This window comes from Lagopus leucura, unplaced genomic scaffold (assembly GCF_019238085.1).
Source record: "Lagopus leucura isolate 7727_CA_CO unplaced genomic scaffold, USGS_WTPT01 Super-Scaffold_73, whole genome shotgun sequence".
NCBI classification, from domain to species: domain Eukaryota; kingdom Metazoa; phylum Chordata; class Aves; order Galliformes; family Phasianidae; genus Lagopus; species Lagopus leucura.
The window spans coordinates 16,508,489-16,528,813 of NW_024962252.1; the positions used below are offsets into that span (position 1 = coordinate 16,508,489).

The 20,325-nt window shown below is 37.8% G+C and overlaps 1 protein-coding gene across 9 annotated transcripts in view; it reads left to right on the forward strand.

Annotated features, from left to right (window-relative positions):
• LOC122194359 (muscular LMNA interacting protein) overlaps window positions 1–20,325 on the forward strand; it is a 65,116-nt gene that overhangs the window by 34,935 nt on the left and 9,856 nt on the right. For 3 of the 9 annotated variants that reach the window (XR_006183122.1, XR_006183121.1, XM_042895360.1), the window contains exons 11-12: window positions 3,548–3,673; window positions 12,857–12,989. The exons of 3 other annotated variants lie outside the window; for them this stretch is intronic. Coding sequence is in view for 4 of the 6 variants with exons in the window: in XM_042895360.1 (XP_042751294.1) it covers window positions 3,548–3,673; window positions 12,857–12,976 (246 nt within the window). In the remaining 2 variants the exon portion in view is untranslated. The remainder of the gene's footprint in view (window positions 1–3,547; window positions 3,674–12,856; window positions 12,990–20,325) is intronic. 3 more of the 9 variants (XM_042895362.1, XM_042895364.1, XM_042895363.1) reach the window with 1 other exon arrangement.

Here is a 20,325-nt window from a genome sequence, read left to right on the forward strand (position 1 = left end):
ACTCTTGTCTAGCTCTGAATACTACATTGCCTGTTCACACAAGGATGTGATAACGTCCTTTACTATTATTTCTGTTAATTTCTTAATGGTTCCTTGTAGTTCATGCAGTTCTTACTTGTATGGAGTAGTGAGACAATGTTTGCTTAGAAATGTATACAATAAATACAAGAGATATTTTCTGAGTAGTGAGGGCTAGTTTCTAAGTTAACTAGTTCATCACTGCATGTGTAAATTTAGGATGTAGTTATTTGTTCTCTTATGAGTGTATCAGTGTTGAATTCAGTTAAGTCTCACCTGTCTTTTTGTCATTGAATCACTCAGTATCATAGCATCTATCTGCACTTCTTTGCACATAATTTTTCTTTTTATAACTCTAAATGATTCCATATTACTAGTAAACATTGTCACCTTTCTAGCCACTCTCTTGCGTCTGATATATAATTATAGTTCAAAACCCACATTCCAGAGCACATCTCTCAGGATATCTGTTTGTCACTTCGCTCCACTATAAAACTTAAAACTTTATTCTGACCTGTTGCTTCCTATCCTTCGAAGTGGCCCAGAGGATATGTTCTCTTTTACTTCTCAGTAGTTTTGTTTCCTAAGTGGCCCTTGGCGAAAGACATTCCTCAAAGCCTTTCAAAATCCATGTGTAGCATCTCTGTACCTCCACTAAACTTTACGCTCTGTGACAGATCTTCATAGATGATGCAGGATGAGTGATTTTTGGATGCATTCTGAACCCATAATCTTGAGTCTTGGCTCTGTATAATTTGATAATGGAGCCACAACCATAGGATGGCAGCTCATCACTACAAACCAGTTATGATCTTTTATTACCACTTTTCAGTGCAGTTGTAGGATGGCCAAAACCTTCCTTGACAATACTCTGCTTTAACTTGCTTTTCAACAAGGATGATTTTAACACCCCCTACCAAAGGAAGAGTTCAAGCTTTTACTTATGGAGTGATGATTTTGTATAGCTTGGTGGGTAGCTAATAAAGCATTTCAAATTCTGGTTACTGGCTGATGCCTGCCACTCATTCAATAGAGTTAGACATAAACATATGACTCACTCGGCACCTGAATGCACAATGTCTTTTAGAAAATGCTTCCTTAAAAGCAATTATATAGTGTGCTTTTGGAAGAGGTTCCCTGCCTAAGGGGTGTAGCTTTTGCTTGATGATTTCAGGTACATTTTTCTGGTATTTTTAATTGCGTAGTTATATGGTGCACAGGGGAGTGCTGGAAGGCCACGTATCCTTTGCTTACAGAATAATGAGTTGATATAATTGTTGTTTCCCTTTATGTTTATCTATTTCCATTTATATGCTTACATATTTCTATTTGTTTTTGTGTGGAAGCCTAGAAGTCTTTCATTTTTTCAGACTCTTGGAAATCCTGGAGAGGGCAAATGTTAAGTGAATCCTACGAAGAAATAATCTTTAGCTACGGATTATAAGTTCACTAACTAACACTATATCTTTCACAAAGTTAAGCTTCTTAAACATTTCTTGTTATGTTCTGAATACACTGCAGCAGTCATTACTTTGCCTTAAAAAAAAAAAAAGTCACCTTCACCATGGCTTATTTTATTTTCAGTTGAATTTGTTCCTTCACATTTGATGATGATGCTTGTGGAAAGGAGGGAGGTGACATAGCACAAAGCTAAGGGAAGCTGCCTAGGCTTTACTGTTCTCAAACATTTTGTGCTCTTTCCTACCTCTGTCTCCTCCCACTCAGCCCCTAGCATGGCTCTGCAGATTTTTTCCCAGGGCAGGGGCACAAACAGAAAACCATCCACCTCATACAGCCGTTCTCTTGCCCTGTTCTTGGTGGAAGACAGTAGATATTGTTTCTAGGTAATCCATAGCTTAGTTTGCAAGGTCCATCCAGCAATCTCAGCTTCCTTATTTTTAGCTTAATTTTCTAACACTATTCAAAGCACTTCAGTTGTATGAGCTTTACATTTTCTGCATGCTTAGAGATTCGCTTTTGATGTTGGGTTGGTGCTGATGTACTTTCATACCACTGTAGCAAGGAGCCACCTTCCCTCCAGGCCTTCATGGGCTGTTTTTCTTTTTCCAGAGGCTTGCTGTGTGGCTCTAGAGAGCATAAAGTGAGCACCAAACACTCAGCTAGCAAAGAAAAATGTTTCCATACAGATAACAGGACATGAAACCCACCGCCACCACAAGCAATGGGGCAGAAATTTATGCCTGGGATGGTTAATAATGAATAAGGTCACTTTTTGTCATCCTCCCTTTGTCTAAAGATCTGAGATGTGTGTAGATTGTCTAAAGATCTGAGATGTGTGTAGAAGCTCATGCTTAATTATGACTAAATTATTCTACAGATACTTTTTTTCTTTTCCAAATGTACTGCCTAGGTGTATTGACCTTAACAACAGGCAGCATGGTGTGACTAACTGCACCACAGCTAATTTTATAATAAATCTAATAGTCAATTCAGCTTCTTTGTATTTTTATACCTACTGGGTGCTGAGGATGGAAGATGTGACAGTGCCTATGTTTCAGTCCCAGATGGGCAAGGCAAGCTGCCCATCTGGGCTGCAGCCACAGTGGGAGCTCGGCAGCAGTTCTGTTTTTATCTACATCTACAGTAGTGCCAGCCCTCATTTTCCATTGTGTAGTCATAACAAAGAAAAATCTAATTGAGTTACTTGGAAGTTTAAATTAAGTTACACAGCCCCACAGTAGTTCAGTATTTACCATATCCCAGAGGGAATGCACACATTTTTATCTCCCCTCTTTTTTTTTTCCCTTACTGAAGAAGTTGTCTATTTTAAAATTATCCTCTTGCCCCTGTTTAGAGTTTATGCCACACTCCATACATCAGACTCTAAGAATTCTGCAACTTAGAGATATATTAAATTTACAAGGAAATTGTCAATTGTTTTAGTTAGCTGAAAGTTAACCAAGATTTTTTTTCTTGACTAAATAATCTGATTTGTCTGAAATGAGATGTGTCAGCCATCCATACTGATTAAATTCCCTTAGCTTGTATTTTCCCAAGTGAATTTTTGAAGATACTGTGAAAATGCAGTGTAAAATCTCTGGTATTTGTTCTCTGATATAATTTCTCCTAAAATGTTGCTACCTGTGCGTATGTTAACCACATCACTCATTGCCTTTCCTTGTTTTGCAGTTACCACTTTGTGAAGCCCAGAATAGTGATTGCAATTGGAAAGCAGGAGTGTGGCTGTGCATAAAGTGTGACTTGATGAACTTATCAAGATGCAGCTAGCAAAAACTAGAGACAATAGTTTGATGGCCCAGCATTTATTTTTATGGTAGCAACAAAACAGATGTCAGTGACGAGCTTGTGTACAGCTCCTGCTACTTTTGTCTGTAGACTGTATTAAAAGTAGATGAGGTAGCATGAAGCCTGTATTAGTTTGGTGAAATTTGTTATTTATATGAACACATATATATTTAAATATAGTTACCGTAGCCTCAATGGAATTGACTTATCTAACAAATATTCCACAAATTATAAAGCGTTTTGTTTCCATCCCTTTGTCAAGACAAAACCTGGTGTCATTCGTCCTGTGCTAGTGAAAGGGAAGAGTGCCCAGCAAAAGGAGGAGCTCTATCAACCCAACCCTTTTAAAAAGTACCTAGAAGAGATCAGTGATGGAGATATTGAGCAGGTGAGTAACTCTCACTCTGAGGGACTTTGTAGTCTTAGTTATTTTCTATAAACCTGATGGGGTAGACTTAGATCTTCATTTTTGTTGTGGTCTCTTGTTTTGGTAAAGTGAATTGTAAAGAAAGTGCACAGCAAGTGATTCAATGAAGGGTGCCTGGCTCCTGGAGGAGCATCTTCAGGCTGGAAGGAAGCATCTAGACTTTCTTCAGGGACATTTTTTTGACAACCTGGAAAATCATCTGTTGAGGAAGCGGCCTTTTAATGATGTTCATAGGAAACACCATATAAAATGAAGAGGAAATTCTGTTCTGGGCTGTGAAGCAAGTGTCTGGATCAGATCTGTAAGAAAGTGCTTACTCCATCTGGGGTCCAGATCGTAGCAATCTCCAAAGCGAGATGAGAACAGGAAGGACTGAACAAGATTCTCTCTTTTCTTCCCAAGGAAGACTATGAGGGAGACCAAATGAGATTCCGTGTAATTCTCTATTATGTATGTAGGTCTACGTTCAGGTCTCTCAGTATCTTGAAGGAATTACTCTTCTACTGCACATGGTGAAGGGGCACAGATGGGTAGCCCATGGGAAAGCAGAAGTGCTTTCTTCTCCCACAGATCACTTTGCAAAAAAAACATCTTGAATTTCCCTAGCTTCTATGAGGCATTACATCAGAGTAAACACCGATAAGTGGTTCTGTTGGCCTTTTCTTGTGCATTCATGTTTGTGTGCGTTATTATGAATTAAACCTTAACAGAAAGACATATTCAGATGTTTGTGTAGGAGTTATTATTAACCTCTCCAATATGCTCTGAATTTTCCATCTGGAAAGTAGCAAAATGAAGCCAATAGTTCTCTCACCAGACATGATATGAATAAAATAGTACTACACTGAATTTTCCTCATTTCTGTTCCTCTCCAGTTACCTTAGAGAGATTTTAGCAATGACAATCCTCTCTTCTTTCATTTTTTACTGAAATTTTTAAAGATTTTCATTTCTGTTCTTTCTACTTCTCTCCTTAGCTCTGACATTTCTGAAGTATACTGCAGCAATATAAACAGGGGAAATCAATCTGATCTGTAGAATCGATAGGTTCTAACAATATATACTGGTGGTACTAGATCTTGTCCTTCAGGTTTCAATAGAATGCAAAGTATCTCTGAAGTATGAAAGTATATTTTTAACTACAGGTTGTGTTTGCAGCCAGAATAAGTTTTCAGTGAGAGATAAAACATTCACATCTATTCTTTGTTTGTAGTAATAGCATTTGTGGTGACTTCGTGATTAAAAACTCATTTTTCTTGTTACTCTTCAGATATTAAGTTATGAAAGTAGCAAGATTTTAAATATAAAAAATACTATTAAAAACCTCTTTTTTTAAAACATCACATTGCAGCCACTTATTTTGACTTGAAGCATACAAATATCTTACATATATAACTATCACACTTACATATCAAGACTCCAAACTTCCTGAAGGGCAGAACTGATGTCAGAGAAGACATAGGATGAAATCCTTCTGGACAGAACAAGCTCTCTGACAGTTCACTACCCTTTAGAGAGACAAATCTGTTCTTCCTGCTCTCTCTGCTTCTGACAGAAAGTCTTCATTTTTGCATCCCTCCCCTTGACCAGTATGTATATTTCAGAGCTAAATCAACTTTGTAACATGGCAGTAAATTAACACAGCAGAAAACATCAACTCAAACTGAAGAGTGTTTTCTGCTGGAATGGTGAGGTGATGGATTAATTTTTCTGAGTATTTATAAGAAAAGGTATTTCCAAGGTTCAGGAAGGACAAGAGAGAACTGGAAACAAGGCCACCCCTTTTGGGAGCAAGGAGTGATCAGTTTGGCTTCTCCATTTCATGGCCCTTTACCTGCTCTCTGTTCACTTCTAGGGGATGGAAAATTCTGCTTGTTTTCTGACATTTGAAGGTAATTGTGGAGACAAACCAACTTGCATTCATTTTGGTGAATTGTTTTTGGACACCAGTTACCCTGGTGTTGTTGACCTTACTTGAAAGCAGACTTGCAAAATCCTAGGTCTACAATTTCTCAGAGCTACTGTACATGGAAATTGGTATAATCTATCTGTGACATTTTGTAAATCTCAAGTTTCTAAGTGTGCATGATATAAATTAGATATGGAAACATATTACTGAAGCACTGAGAGTGTAATAAATCCATGAATATATGTGGTTGTTATAACAAAAGCCAAATGTTATTTTATGTAAATATATGTACATATTTCAATAATGAACCTGTGTACTTTGCTAGATGGAAAAATTAATTTCATTATGACAGTTTTGCTTCCTTTATTTAAAAGAATTCATGTGCTTTAAAGTACAGATAGGTAAGTATTCTTCTCCTATTCTATTTCCTAGATTAGGATAAGTACGTTTACATGTTGGTGTAAAGTACTTGTAGGGTTTTTTTTGATATCTCTATTGAGACATCTGTGTTGTGAAAAAGATACTACTTAGGTCTTGATTCAGATGTATACACTAGCTGAACAAAAACTCATTTTGTCTATGTGAGGAAAAAATATACAATTCTAGTGGTGCTTTAATATAATAACAATAATACAATAGCCAAATGTGGAGAAAACACTGAAGTGCTGAACATCACAGGACATGGTCATGATTTCAGATCTTGTCTGTCAGAGTAAACTTATGGTGCTGATATAAGATTTTTCTTTTATAGAGTGGAGGAGAAATTTGGTGCTACAGGAGACTGTTCACAATCTTCCAGTTTCTCCAAAGCTCTCCTGAGTGATTTTTAGTATCTATAAAAGGGCTGCAGCACTGTCTGTAAAACTGGGCTCAGAGAACAGTATAAAAAATGCAGTAGTCATCTCCAACTGTAGGTTTGTTAGCTTATGAGGATATGTAGCAATGTGTACTTGTAGCACAGAAGGCCAACTGTATCCCTTACTGCATCAAAAGTAGTGCAGCCAATGGGGTGATGGAGGTAATTAAAACTTAGACCTAGAAGATGGACTTTTTTTGCTGGAGTACTAGAGCTGTTCCACTTGTACTTGAGTAAGGACTTAGCGAGCACTTATTTCCAAGGGCAAAACTGCTTATCCCATCTCTTTTTTTTTCCTTTTGAGATGTTTTTCCAGTCATGCTACGAGCTTCACCTTTTAATATTTCTATTCTCCCTTTCTGTATGCATCTTCTTTCCTTTTTCTTTCAAATACCATTAATGACAGGTTAGCAGGGTTCCATATGGCATCATCTTTGTTAACTTCTTGCTCCTGATTTTTCTTAGACCTCTGCAGTACTTCCCCTCCCTGCCTGACCTGCCAATGTGACCCTGAGCACTGGTAGCCATGTGGGTGGCATTGGCTTTGAGACATAATGATGCAGACAGCTATAAGTGCTGACCTCCCCTGTAAGTGCTTTACCTCCTTATGCTGAACACAGTTGTTTTTTTTTTTTTTGCATGACAGAGTAGCTTGTTTGTTTTTTACTTCATTGATAAGTCTTGCCATGTGGAAAAAGACATCTCAATTTTAACAAAATACTTTATCTGACAGCTGTTTTCATGCTGATGGTCCATAGTAGTATATATTTTCATTGTTAATCTTTATTTCCCTTTGCTCAACGTATGTTTAATTAAATAGTGCAAATTGAGAAAACTATACTCACACTCACACTTTTTTTCAGGCAATGCATTAGCTTCTGCTGGAACTAATTTCAGACTTTGTCACAAATTTTCTAAGTACTGAATTCAAAGGCACAGCATGGGAAGGAGTTTCTCATCAACAGCCAGTCAAATTCAGGATGAATTGTGTCAAAGCCTTGAGGCCTTGGCAGCATGACACTGGTGCCAAAAGCTGGATTTGCTTCCCTGAATCTATCCAAGTCTTTTGAAAGTCAGTTTTTTTAAAGGTTATTGTCTGTTCTGCATACAAAAAGCACATAAATATTGTTTTCTTATTACCGTAGCTACCGCTGACTTTGGACAACTCTCAGAACTTCAGTGTATGAGCACCTATTCTGTGTTAACTCTTGAATTTCTGAAAAGGCTTATTAGAAATTTGACAAAATGCCTGAAGTTTTCCAGATAGAATATAGGTAGTACAGGCTTTGTTTTGCATATTTTGTATTTAGTGTTTGTTTTAATCCCAATCTAAAACTTCAGAAAATTGCCCCATACTATTGTCATTATATTGTAGCACAGGATCCCTTTGGGCTCTCCTTTTTATCCCTTTAGCTGAACTGCAGGTTGGTGACAAGCACAACAGGGACATCTATGGCGATTCTGTGTGTATACGTCTGTCTAAGTATTTGCAAGGACATGCTGATAAAACTGCTTAGTATAGAGCTATTGTATTAGCATGAAGATGTGTTATTTCTCCAAGTTAATCGTGGAACCTAATGAACTGTAACCAAGATGTTTTTTTCCCTCATCCTCTGATCTAAATTTATTTACTTCTTCTTTTTTTCTTTTTCCAACTAAACTGCTCTCTCCAAATAAATCCCCTCTACATCCTCCTTTTACCTCCCTTACTGAACTGACTGTCTGAACTCCTGATCGTTCAGCCACCTGCCCTCCATCACACACGATGTTCATGAGAATCCTTATAGCCATTACAGTCACAACACTTTGTACTATAAGTTGAGCATCAATTATGGTGTGATTCAGGAGTAGCATCAGGGTTTTATCCATTTTAAAACTAGGCAGAATCCTGCTGTGTCACTAGTGCTGGCACGTGACCTGAGAAATAATCTCAGATGAATGTCTTCATATCCCTGGAGATAGTACAGCTTTTCCTGCCTTCAGTGAACTTCTATTGGAACTTCAGTGAACTTCTACTTCCTTCATACTAGCTAGAACTAGCCAGGGGACTGAGGGAAGGGAGATTAACATGACAGAAAGGCAAGCTTTTCACAGTAGCTTTTTCTATCATTCTGACCAACAGTTGTCTCTTGCCAGTGTAATAGGAATCACATCCTTACTGACATTTCCATAGTTTTTGCAATAGCTGTGAAGGTGTTAGACAAAATCTCAGTAGTCAGTGCATGTTGGGAGCAGGACTCACTGGTGAGATTTATAAGATCAAAAATCAGACCCTGTGTCTTAACTGAGTTCTCTCTAAAAAGCAGCTGTAACTAGATCTTTACAGTGACTCAAGAAAGCCCCAGTTTGGTATTAGAAACGCTTCAGTTATGTAAGCCCCAAGAAGACATGCTGTTTGAACCTGTCAGTTGCATCCTGTCTATATCCTCTTCACAGAATCATAGGCTGATAGAATAGTTTGTGTTGGAAGGGACCTTTAAGATCATCCTGCATGAATACAATAGGCAGGGATACCTCCCTCTAGACCAGGTGGCTCAAAGCCCCATCCAGCCTGGCCTTGAATTCTTCAGGTAGGAGGCATCCACAACCTCTCTGGGCATCTGACAGGAAATTCTCAACCATCAATGCTGGGAGAGAAAATTTCACTCTGAAATGTATAGTCTGTTTCACTTGGGGTGCCAGAGTTTAAAACACTGATATTAAGTACTGTTTCTTTGGGCTACATCATGGTTTCCTCATTAGGGGAAGCACCAGAGTTAAATTCACACAGCCCATTGGGAGCTAAGACTGCTAGGGAGAGAAGTAGCACCTCCACAGATACTAGCCAGTAGTTATACTCTGAAGGAAATGCCTGAAGATGCCTCTCTCTCTCCCTGATTGTAAACAGAATTTAAGTTCCTAGGCAACATCGACAGAGTCATGATTTACTTCCTACTGCCCTGTGGAGTTTATAAATTAGGGTGAACACAAAATAACAACTACATTAATAAAAACAACAAAAAAGGCAAAACAGTCTTCCATTCTGTCTTTTAGGCATTCTGAGCAAAATTGACTTTTTCATATTTGCTAGGTTGGGTTTTGTTTCCTGATTTAATTTTTGCTAAGTGGGGCTGACGTGTTTATTTGTGCAGTAATGATTTTATGATCAAGTTTTTTTCAGCAACTTTCCTGGTTCACTGCAGGGCATTCACACAAACTAACAAGCAACATCTCATAAGATGACTGAATCCATCTCCTGTAACGAAAATAGGTGTTTTATAGTGACAATGAACACTGCAAGAAACTCAGATTTGTATAGGAAGACAGGTTAGAGAGCTGACTGAAAATAATTAAGATAGTATAAATGTTTTTGTTAATATCAAGTTAGTCATTTTATCACTGATACCCTTGCTGTATAATTGCTTAGACATGGAAAATTTGTGCGGTTCCTCTAATTTCTAATAGCACTTGCATCCAAAGCTCTTCTCTTGAATGCAGAGGTCATAGGATAGCCCAAGCATTTGTGTTCTATCCATATGGGCAAGACTGTGAGAACTCTGAATCTTTAAGTTTTATCTCAACTAACTTTTATTATTCCAAGCAAACTTTGTGAATTTTCAAAATGTTGAATGCAGCCACACCTCTTTGATACAGATTCTTCCTATACAATGTAAACACAAGAGCCATGCCATCTATTTGACTTTTTTCATTATGTGTTTACTTCATAAACTCTCTCCCATACTCAGATCCTCTATGCAATATTAACAGAAGTACATAATAGGGTTCTTCCTATAGCTGTAACGAACTCCTATTTTATATATATATATATATATATATATATATATATATATATATCTACACACACATACACACATAGAATCCACCGAAAGTAATGCCTCTGATTTGTTTCCATGGAAACTACAACAGATACAAAGAGCATTATAACACTGTTCAATAAAGCAAATTCTCAGCTACAAAATACTATTTTTTTTTTCAACATAGTTACAGCTCTTGGCTATGCATTCCTCACCAGAAGTGAGTAAGAGACTGCATGCTGCTTTCACAAAGATCTGCACTAGCAGAGGTGGCCAACTGTTGCTGTTGCCCCTAGAACACACAACCCACCACTTCACTGTGCTCACATCCAGTGTTTGGTCTCTGTAAACGTTCAGCAAGTGAATTTTGATAGCTGCCATTTTTTTTTTCAAAGGAAATTAATAAAGGAATTATAATTAATAAAGGAATTAATTAATAAAGGAATTCAGATCCATGCCTTCACACGCACTTCCATGTCAGACACCATTTTGTCAGACTGCCCCTCTGCTGTCATCTGTCACACACAAATAAAATGAAATATTTTTTGGGAAGGTTCAACTTTTACTGCCATATTATGAACATCCTCCTCTGACATTATTGGCAAATATAACAAAGTGCGAAGTATTAATTCTGGTGCAGCCTATGTGTGTTTATATATATGTATATATATATATATATGCAAGTTCTTATTTTCAAATTAAACTTGGTCTTTCTTTAAATCTGCATCCTTAAATGGTTGAGCAGCAGCATCCATAGCCCAGAAATCACTGAAGAGTGCTGTATTCTATCAAAGAAAACCTTGGATGACCTTTTAATTTTCCTTGAATTACTCTCATAGCAGTAGCATTTTAACTGGTTATGTCATCAAGGGAGATCACTGGGAGATCTGTGTTTTAGATGAAGCCTTTGTGGGCTCTAGACTTTGATCAAGAATGCAGAAAATGATGACCATTGCATTTTTTCTGTGGGCTACTCTTAATTTAATTAAACTAGTTAGTCCTGTCTTCCAATCCCTTAAGATCCCCAAAAATAAATATATAAAAATTGATCTTCTGAAACAGTACTGGGGAGAATGAGAAGAATTTTTGACACGACTATCATTTTTGGGAAATCTCTGGAGAACTGTCACTGTAACTTAACATCGAGTGTATCCTAAAAGCTGATAGTTAAAATTGTTAGACCTGTTATTTAAGCAGTATAAATATTTAGAAAATTTATTTCTATTCTGTACTAAACAGGGACTGTCATTTCCTTGGGTCTGCCCTTACTACTCATCACTCCTTGGGATAAGGAATGTGCACCTTGACTTACTTGCTGCCTCTCCAGCCATTCAGCAAACACTCAATAAAAAAAGAAACAATAAAGATAGTGTTCAGATGTATGCATGAACATAATTAAAGTTTCAACCCAATGAACTGTCCAAGAGACTATTAAGGGTGAAGTTGTGTTTTCAAGTGTTTGTTGTAGTTTACTGCATTTTCCACTAGAGGGCAAAGCTCACTGCCATTTATACTTTAGCTCATTTAAAATATGTTACAAAAATACTTTTGACGATGGATAGGGCATATTGGTGAATGGAGTTGCTAATTTTCACCTGCAGTTTCAACCTCAAAATTACCCTATGCAAGAATTTGCTTGGAAATGAGGTTTTAGGAAAGAAAACATACACACCACCAACAAAACAAACACAAAACCAGTATCATCATGTTTCTGCTTCTTATATTAGAGAAGCTAAAGGTGATGAGCTCCTAAAATAAATAAATAAATAAATAAATATTTTGTCTCAGAGCATAAACAAATGGCAGCTGTCTATCTGAAATGTTTTACTGAAAGGATACTGTGCTGTAGGCATCTTAGACCCAGAACTAGACTATTCTTGTTTGAAGACCCACCAGCTACCTGAATCTTCATAGCTGATGAAATTTCACAAATAAAACTGAAACAGACCTGAAAGGATTTCTACACTCCTTGTTCTTGACAAGCCACACTTCTGAGGTGGTTGTTACCAGGCAAATGGTTACAATGGGCAGTAGATGATCATGTCTTTTTCTCTTTAGTCAGCAGACCAGTTAAAGCAAACAGGAGTCCTGCTTCAGTTTCTTCTGAAATAAAATAATTGAATGAGTTGAGCTTCTTGTATTAGAAAAGCCCATTTTTTCAGTGAAGTAGCTCTGAAAAGTGGACTAGATTGCAACTGTTGTTGTGACAGAGTGTCTGAAGTAACACTTAGCCTTGTGATTGATTCCAATGCTTGATTCTGAGGGGAATCCCCCCAGTTTTTATCTGATGACTGTGTAGGGTGGAACAGCTCAGCTGCCAGCACAAGCCCTGTGGTACTCCCTAGGGATTCTGAGAGTCTCCTTCTCCTGAGGGAGGAAATAGCCTCTGCCACTTGTATTGCATTCCTGTTTAGGAGGTGGTCTTCAGGGATGTATGTCCACTGCATATACCCTGGTGTGCCAAGGGAGCCTGATTTTCTCTCGTCCTGAGACATCTCGGTATAATCAACCAATCTAGGCATCTTTTGCACAGGAGAGCTGCAAGAAATCAGGACGGCCTGATAAAAGCGCACTTTCATTTTACAGGTGTCAATTGCTTTGTTGATCCTCTGTCTCTCAGCTACAACTGAGTCATTTACTCCGTTAAGGGAAAGGAGATTTCTTTTCTGTGCATCAGATCAGTCACAGAAGTTCAGAAGCATGTAGAGGCACAATTAATGTAAGTATCTGTCAGGGCAGAGGGCATTATTTTTTGTGAAACGGGTATTCATTTTGAAAGTAGAAGGCAATGAACTGTCCAAGTGAAAAAGGCAGAGATGGGATGGGGGAGAAACTACACAGCTGGGGCTGTCTATCAGTCCCCCTTCACTTTCAAACTGCCTTTTCTGTTTTTGTCAGCATAGGCTGAGTCCACAGTTCCGGTTTGCCTCTCTGGAAATCTTCCTGTCAGTTAAATATATAGCAGCACTGTTTTGAAAATGAATTGGAGGGTCTGGATTTTTGAAAGAGGAGGCGTTAAAAAATGACTATTTTCATTCCTTATCAGGCAGATAAGAATGTGTTACAGGACCAATATTTCAGAGGACAAATTTCTATTGGTGTCTGAGTTTAGACTGAAGACATTTTCATTTGTTTTTCTGGACCTAAATAGAGTTTTCTTGAAATAACTAAATGTTGTCTTGTTGGAAGGGCAGCCTTCTGCAATCAGTTGCAGGCTCATAAGGAAGCAAAATATTTAAAGAGAATCTTTATTATTTTTTTTTAAATGAGGTCAGTGGTGTTTACCTCACCGTCCAATCTCCTCCTCACTGGAGTTTGATTAATAGCTGCAGAGTGGGAATTGACATTCTGTGAATGCAGCAGCCTTTCGGGGTTGCCATGGAAAAGCTCTTTTCTCCTAGACATCATCCCAGATGCTTTTATTTCCAGAAGAGACTTTCCTTCTCTCTTTTGAACTTTGATATTTAAATGCTGAATTTCTGCATCTGTCCTTGTGTAGGTGTATTGTGGTTGATCATCTGTCTGCTATCTGTGATCCAGAACTATTGGTTTAGTATAGGGAAAAAAAAAAAAAAAAAAGAGAAAAACAAGTCAGGTAATTAGTTTTGTGCTATAAATTAGATCTCCTGGCTGTGAACATATTAATGCTTAATAATGTTCTGTTTCCTCTGTATGTGTCCTCTGTATAGTCCTTTTTATTTTTTATTTTTTTTTCCATTCTTTGGGCTTGGTGAGTTATTTTAATCCTACCGCACTTAGGTGACGTTTCTTGATAATGGCCACAGGAAATACTCCTGGAGTTCTCTCTCAGCATATCTTCAAAGAAAAGCATTTATCTTAGAGCACTTCAGAAATATCTTAACTCGGCAATCAATTGCTTTCTTCAAAGCCATCAAATTATCAACAGAACAGGAAGGGAGCTCAGGCTCAGTGAGAGAGGCAGCAACATGCACTTAGCACGGGGATGTCTTAAGTCTTGCACTGTGTGGAAAGATCTCTGCTACCCACTTGTATAGAGACAGCTCATCTGGAGGTAAAAAGAAATTGATTGCTGTGTGACTCCTTTTTGCCAGGACAGTTATGCAATTTTGAGAGCCTTGCTGTCTTTATTTCCACTAGGAGAAGCTGCTAAAGGTAGAAGCCTGGCATTTTTTCTATCCATTTAGAAAACACTCACACAAAGCACTGCTTTTTTGAACACAGTAGGATCAGACTCCTTGAAGTCAAAATGTGCATGGTGAATGCTGTGCCCAGAATTGCACAGGTTTCCTCTCTTGAAACACAATTAGAACTGTTTCTGATGCCTTCTTCCTTCTCATTTATATGAGCTGGGATAGCCTAAAGCAGTCTTAAGCACCAGGAAGTGCTTTAAAATGCTTTGTCTTCATTTTTAGAAGTCCCTACATAATCTAAATCTTGAGTTTGGTTTTATGCCTGGCCTTCTAGGATGATTTTGCACAGTGGATTTCAGGTGGACATTTTTAACACATACAATATCAAATGTCACAGAAAATCTGACTCTAGCTAAGTAAACCCTTTCTGAAGCTGAAACACTAGAACACTCCTAATATCTTCTTCTAACACCTTTATTGGTTTGTGAAGATGAGTCTATGATACGCCCCATGGTGGTGGGTGCGAACTTGCCATAGCTTAGAGGCTCCTGCTACTGCTGCTGCTAGGAGCTTAATCCATGGGCTGGATTTGGGCTGGATACAACTCCATTCCCAAGGGAATTTGGAACTGGAGAAAAAGGAAATGATAATTCTTTATTAGTAGTTGGGCAAATGGCAGCTGCAACCTAGGGCCGTGACTTTTCTTGTAACATAGTAATAAAAACAGAAGACAAAACTATAAAAACAGAAGCAAAAATGTGTGAAAAAATTTCAAACAAGACTTAGCGAGCAGGTGACCTATGTGAAAAACAATGATAGAATGATAGAATCACCAAGGTTGGAAAAGATCTCCAAGATCATCCAGTCCAATCATACACCTACCAGCAATATTTCCCACTAAACTATGTCCCTTAGTACAACATCTAAACATTTCCTGAATACCTCCAGGGATTGTGACTCAACCACTTCCTGGGCAGCCTGTTCCAGTGCCTAACCACTCTTTCTGAGAAGAAATTTTTCCTGACATCCCACCTGAATCTCCCTTGGTGCAACTGTAGGCTGTTCCCTTGAGTCCTATTGCTAGTTATGCAGGAGAAGAGGCTGACTCCTTATAAGACTTGTGCTCCATACTCCTCACATCTCTGTTGTCCTTCTCTGGACACGCTCCAGGGCCTCCAGATCCTTCTTGTAGCGAGAAGCCCACAGCTGAACACTGTACTCAAGGTGTGGCCTCACCAGTTATGAGCACAGAGGGACAATTACTTACTTGCTCCTGCTTGCAACAAGTTCTGATACAAGCAATGATGCTGCTGGCCTTCTTGGCCATCTGAGCACACTGCTGGCTCATGTTCAGCCAAGCATCAACCAACATCCCCAGGTCTGTTTCTTCCACACCGTCTTCCTGCCACCCTGCCCCAAGCCTGTAGCATTGCCTGGGATTGTGGCCAAAGTGAGCACCTGGCATAATTGTGTGCTTTTTATCAAAGGCAGTGAAAACACAGTCGAAAAGCATATGGATTGAAACACAGACTGAAGGATGAAAATTATAATGAATGGAAGCAACCTCAAAATATCCAGAGCTATAGAGAAAATGATATCTTAGAACTAAGTGAACACAAATGTTTCTAGAGAATTTCCTGCTGCTTTTTAAGACTGTAAAGAACTCTTCTGAGTCATAAAGGGAGAGTAAGCATTAAAAGCTGATGAACCTTTGGAAACTAAATTTCAAAGGAAAAGTTGAGGCAGTTAGAAATCACTTAACTTTTATTGCAGGTATTGGTATACTACGAATTCTGTAATATCGCCTTAATTAACTCTGATTCCAGTTATTAAAAAAAAATAAATTACAATACAGTTAGTTCTGTTGAAATTTCAAGAATGTGCTTACAGCACAAATATTATTTACCTATGTTTCATAAATGTTATGATCTTCAAGGCACTACTGTGGAGTTTATTTTGGCAAAGTGTTTTAAACTTTGATGAAGAGGCCATATAAACTGCAAATTACTGTACTAACTTTTTCTGGTGTCAGTGGTGGCTATCGTCTTAGTAGTTAGACAGAATATTTATACAATTTTTATTACATTAGTTGACAGTTGTAGATACATACTTATGAAGATTGATGATTCAGTTAAAATTGGGGTCGTGGGTTTAAAGCATCTAAGGTCAAAACTGAGGTCAATGCAACTTTGCTACATTCAAAACTTGCTCAGAAAACAATTCTTATTCAGTCGTGCTTCTGACATGGGAAGAAAATGAAAGGGAAATCAGCTCTGAAAATTAAATTCATTTCATTTTGTGCTTTTGCCTGGAATTTGAAAGAAATAAAGTTCTTGGGCAGTTTTGAGTCAATGAACAATGACCTCCTTGTTGGGGCACATAAGCATGCACCTCTTCAAAGCAGTGACTCAGTTTCTGTCAGTTCATAAATAGATCACAGTCAATATTCCAAGAAAATTTCAAATGCTCATGATGCTGAAAATTCTGAACCTTTTTTTTTTTTTTGCTTCCTGATACAGATGAAAATTTGCAAATGTTGAAATACCTCTAAAATCAAAATGCCTCAGGTTATGTGAACTAATCCAAAGCAGATAGTACTAATCTGTATCATTACACTTTCTACGCTTCTGCCTCACTTCTTTTCTTGTATAAGTTTAGATTCTAGTGTCTTGAGTCTTCCATACAGGCTTGGTATCCTGCTTGGCCATCAGCTCCAGTCAAACACTTGAGTGAAATTATCCTAGCGACCAAGTACAGAAATCAGTTAACTCACATTCTTCCCATAGTTTCCATAAAGTGCACTGACAGTGAAATTACACTTCAGTATTTTATGGAAATGATCAGGAAAGAAACACTCAGGTCAGAGAACACAATATTGTGGTTATGGACAAGGTTTCGTATCTTTGAACATTCTGTTTTTTATTTCCTAAGTGAGAATTGGAGTGCACATGAGAAATAAAAGTGGATGTTCATTTTTTTTTTTCTTTTTTTCATTTCAGAAAGCTTTACTTTTCTATTTTTCTGTTGCTAATATTTTTTCATTAAAAAATAAATAATTTTGGCAGAAAATTCTCAACTGATTCCCTCTTAGACTAGCCTTCCATGAGAACTCTAAGAAGGCCTCAAAAAGGCTAGTCCAGGGGAAACTGAGTGTGTGTGCATCTTCAGCTGTACCCTATCTTTCACAAAACCTTGCAATTCCAGCAGTCTCCACCTATGCTAATAAAAATTCCTCCATTGCATCTTGCTTTGATGACGTTCCAAAGCTCTATCCTGTGAGAACTTGTCAGGGAAGAGTGTCTGCGTACGTTGTCTGTCTTGTGCATGTACTAATTAGTATCTGGAAAGAGATTTAAAATCTTTGAGTTAAAAAAGCAAAGTAAAATTAATGTATAGTAATGATGAAGTGAGCAAATATGCTTTATTGTATTCTCAGTTGAAGGCACAGTATAGGTCTTGCAACCACTATTTCTACTTCATGTTTCTTCTCATACAGAGATGGTAGATGCAAAAAATAGGTTACTTAATCTATTTTTGAGGTTAAATAAATAACCTCAAAAACTCAAAAACTGCATTTTTGAGAGTGATTTTATAGAGTTTTATTTCAGGAAGACAATATGTACCATAATTACAAACTGTTTATTTCCATTACTTATTTTTTTTCTCTTTAGCTGAAAGTAGTCTTTTCTCTGTTGATGTGGATGTTGTACCATTTCTTGGTACCCTAGTTTTCATGCATTTCTATGCAGAAAAAGTGGTTATCCATGAAAAAGTTTTATAAAAACAGTGTGTTTGTTATGCCTTTGTAAGCAAACATTTTTTGTCTTCAAACTAGTGAGAAATTAGTAACTTTTCCTGTTGAGAAGGAATTATCCTGTATTTTATGAGTGTTAAGTACCAAATTTATTGTTAAAGTAGATTAAAGACAAAGATGTATTTAGAAAGAATGGTATATAAGTATATGTTCTATGATTTGAAACATTCTTATTTATTACGCACATTCAGGAACAAACTGGAACACAGGAAGTTCTATACGAACATGAGAGTGAAGGTGACTTTAGAGTGAAGCTGACAGAGCACTGGAACAGGCTGCTGGGAGAGGCAAAGGAGTCTCCTTCTCTGGAGATATTCAAAATCTACCTGGACCCTTTCCTGTGTAACCTACTGTAGGGAACCTGCTTTAGCAGGACAGTTGGACTAGATGATTTCCAGAGGCCCCTTCCAATCTTACAATTCTGTGATCACCTCTTACTTGTTCCAAAGAGTTTAAAATCTGTTTCTCAATTAGCAAAGGTTGCAGATCCTCTTGAGAGTAACTTATTCTTGTGAAAAAGGTCTTACATTGAAAACACTTAAGAGGACTTTATATTAGTTTAGAGGCTGCTGTGATTCATAGTACAATAAAGGTAAATTGACCTTTTAAAGGCAAATATGTCTTGCTGATTACTCTACAGAATCAGATGAACAAAGGTCTAACTAAGATATTATAATTCTTGTCTAAGTCTTGGCTGAGCCGGTCAGAGCAAATACTTATATATTGTCAGGATATTCTAATCTCTTCAGTACAGTTTTCACAACCACAACTAGATATTTGTCTAGTTTATTCTTTCACTGTCCTTAGAAATAATTCACCAGAGACCGAGTGAGGCTTGGAATAAATAAATAAACAAACAAACTTTAAAAGAGTAATGCAGAATTTTGTAAGTGGCAAAAGAATCAAAAATAGACATTTTAAAAGCAATATTGTTACCCTCCACGATAAACATGCAATCCTAAATTTGTAGGAAAAAAAATAGGACTTCTTTCCAGGTGCTTTGTCCCAGGGATGGAAAACTGCCAGTTACAGAACATGCTGAGGTTTCATGAAGACAGCACTCCAGTAAAAAGTACAAAGTCCAAATTCTCACTTTATATCTTGTGGACGTGGCCACATTCCTCTATGACTGAGGGATGACGGTCACATGATATCTAGTAAGGAATGCCTAATTCTGCCTTCTTCTGCCTACTTTGCATTTTTTTGATCTTTTAAGCTGTTTTTGTGGTATTCTGTTTTTGATAGCTCATCTTTGCAGAGAATTGACCTTCATATTCAGAGAATATTTTTGGTGTAAGTTATTTCTTGGTCTGTAAGTTGTACTATGAGACAGGTGCAAGGCTGAGTTCTATCTGTTAGGCTGCATGTCCTGTTAGCACCCTCTGAATACCTTGGGCTGACAAGTTTGCAGAGAGGAGAAGAACAGATGCCAATGCTCTCATTTAGTACTTGCCCAGACACCTTCCAGAAGAATCGGGTCCTTATTTATATTGCTGCAGAAAGCACATGCACTGTTTTCTATCCTGCACGTTGGGCTGGAGCAGTACGCATTCAAGAACACAAAAATCATATTAGCAAGGAAAAATCACAGAGGAAAGGATAAGACTGAAGCCTCTTGTTAAACTCACTGAGGACAGGCATGGGGCTTCTTCCACAGCAAGGCTTATACATTTCAGGTTACATTGACACTTGATGGAAATAACAGGAATTGGCTTTTGAAGATGAAGTCACTCAGGCCAAGACACTCATCTCCTTTGCTGTTGGCAGAGGCAGAGCTACTGCCCAGCTCTCTTCTTTTTAGGGACCTGTAAGACTAAGTGTTATTCCAGCAAAAGGAATGTAGTACTTCTCTTAGATGCTTCATATTTGCTCAAGTATCACTTAAAGTCTGTAATAAATCTAGCTAGATGTGACTTTCTAGACCCCAAGTCACGGCAAATGGCATGCCAGATCTTCAGAAATCTGAGGAGTAGAATGTATGCACTCTTCTATGATAACTCCTTGAGGTTTTTATGTGACAGATGACTTTTGAAAGCACTCTTCAGAAAACTGTATGTTACTCTGTTTTTCTCTTACTCCTGTATTAACTTTTCTTTCCATCATTAATCAGGGAAGGCCTTGATGACCTT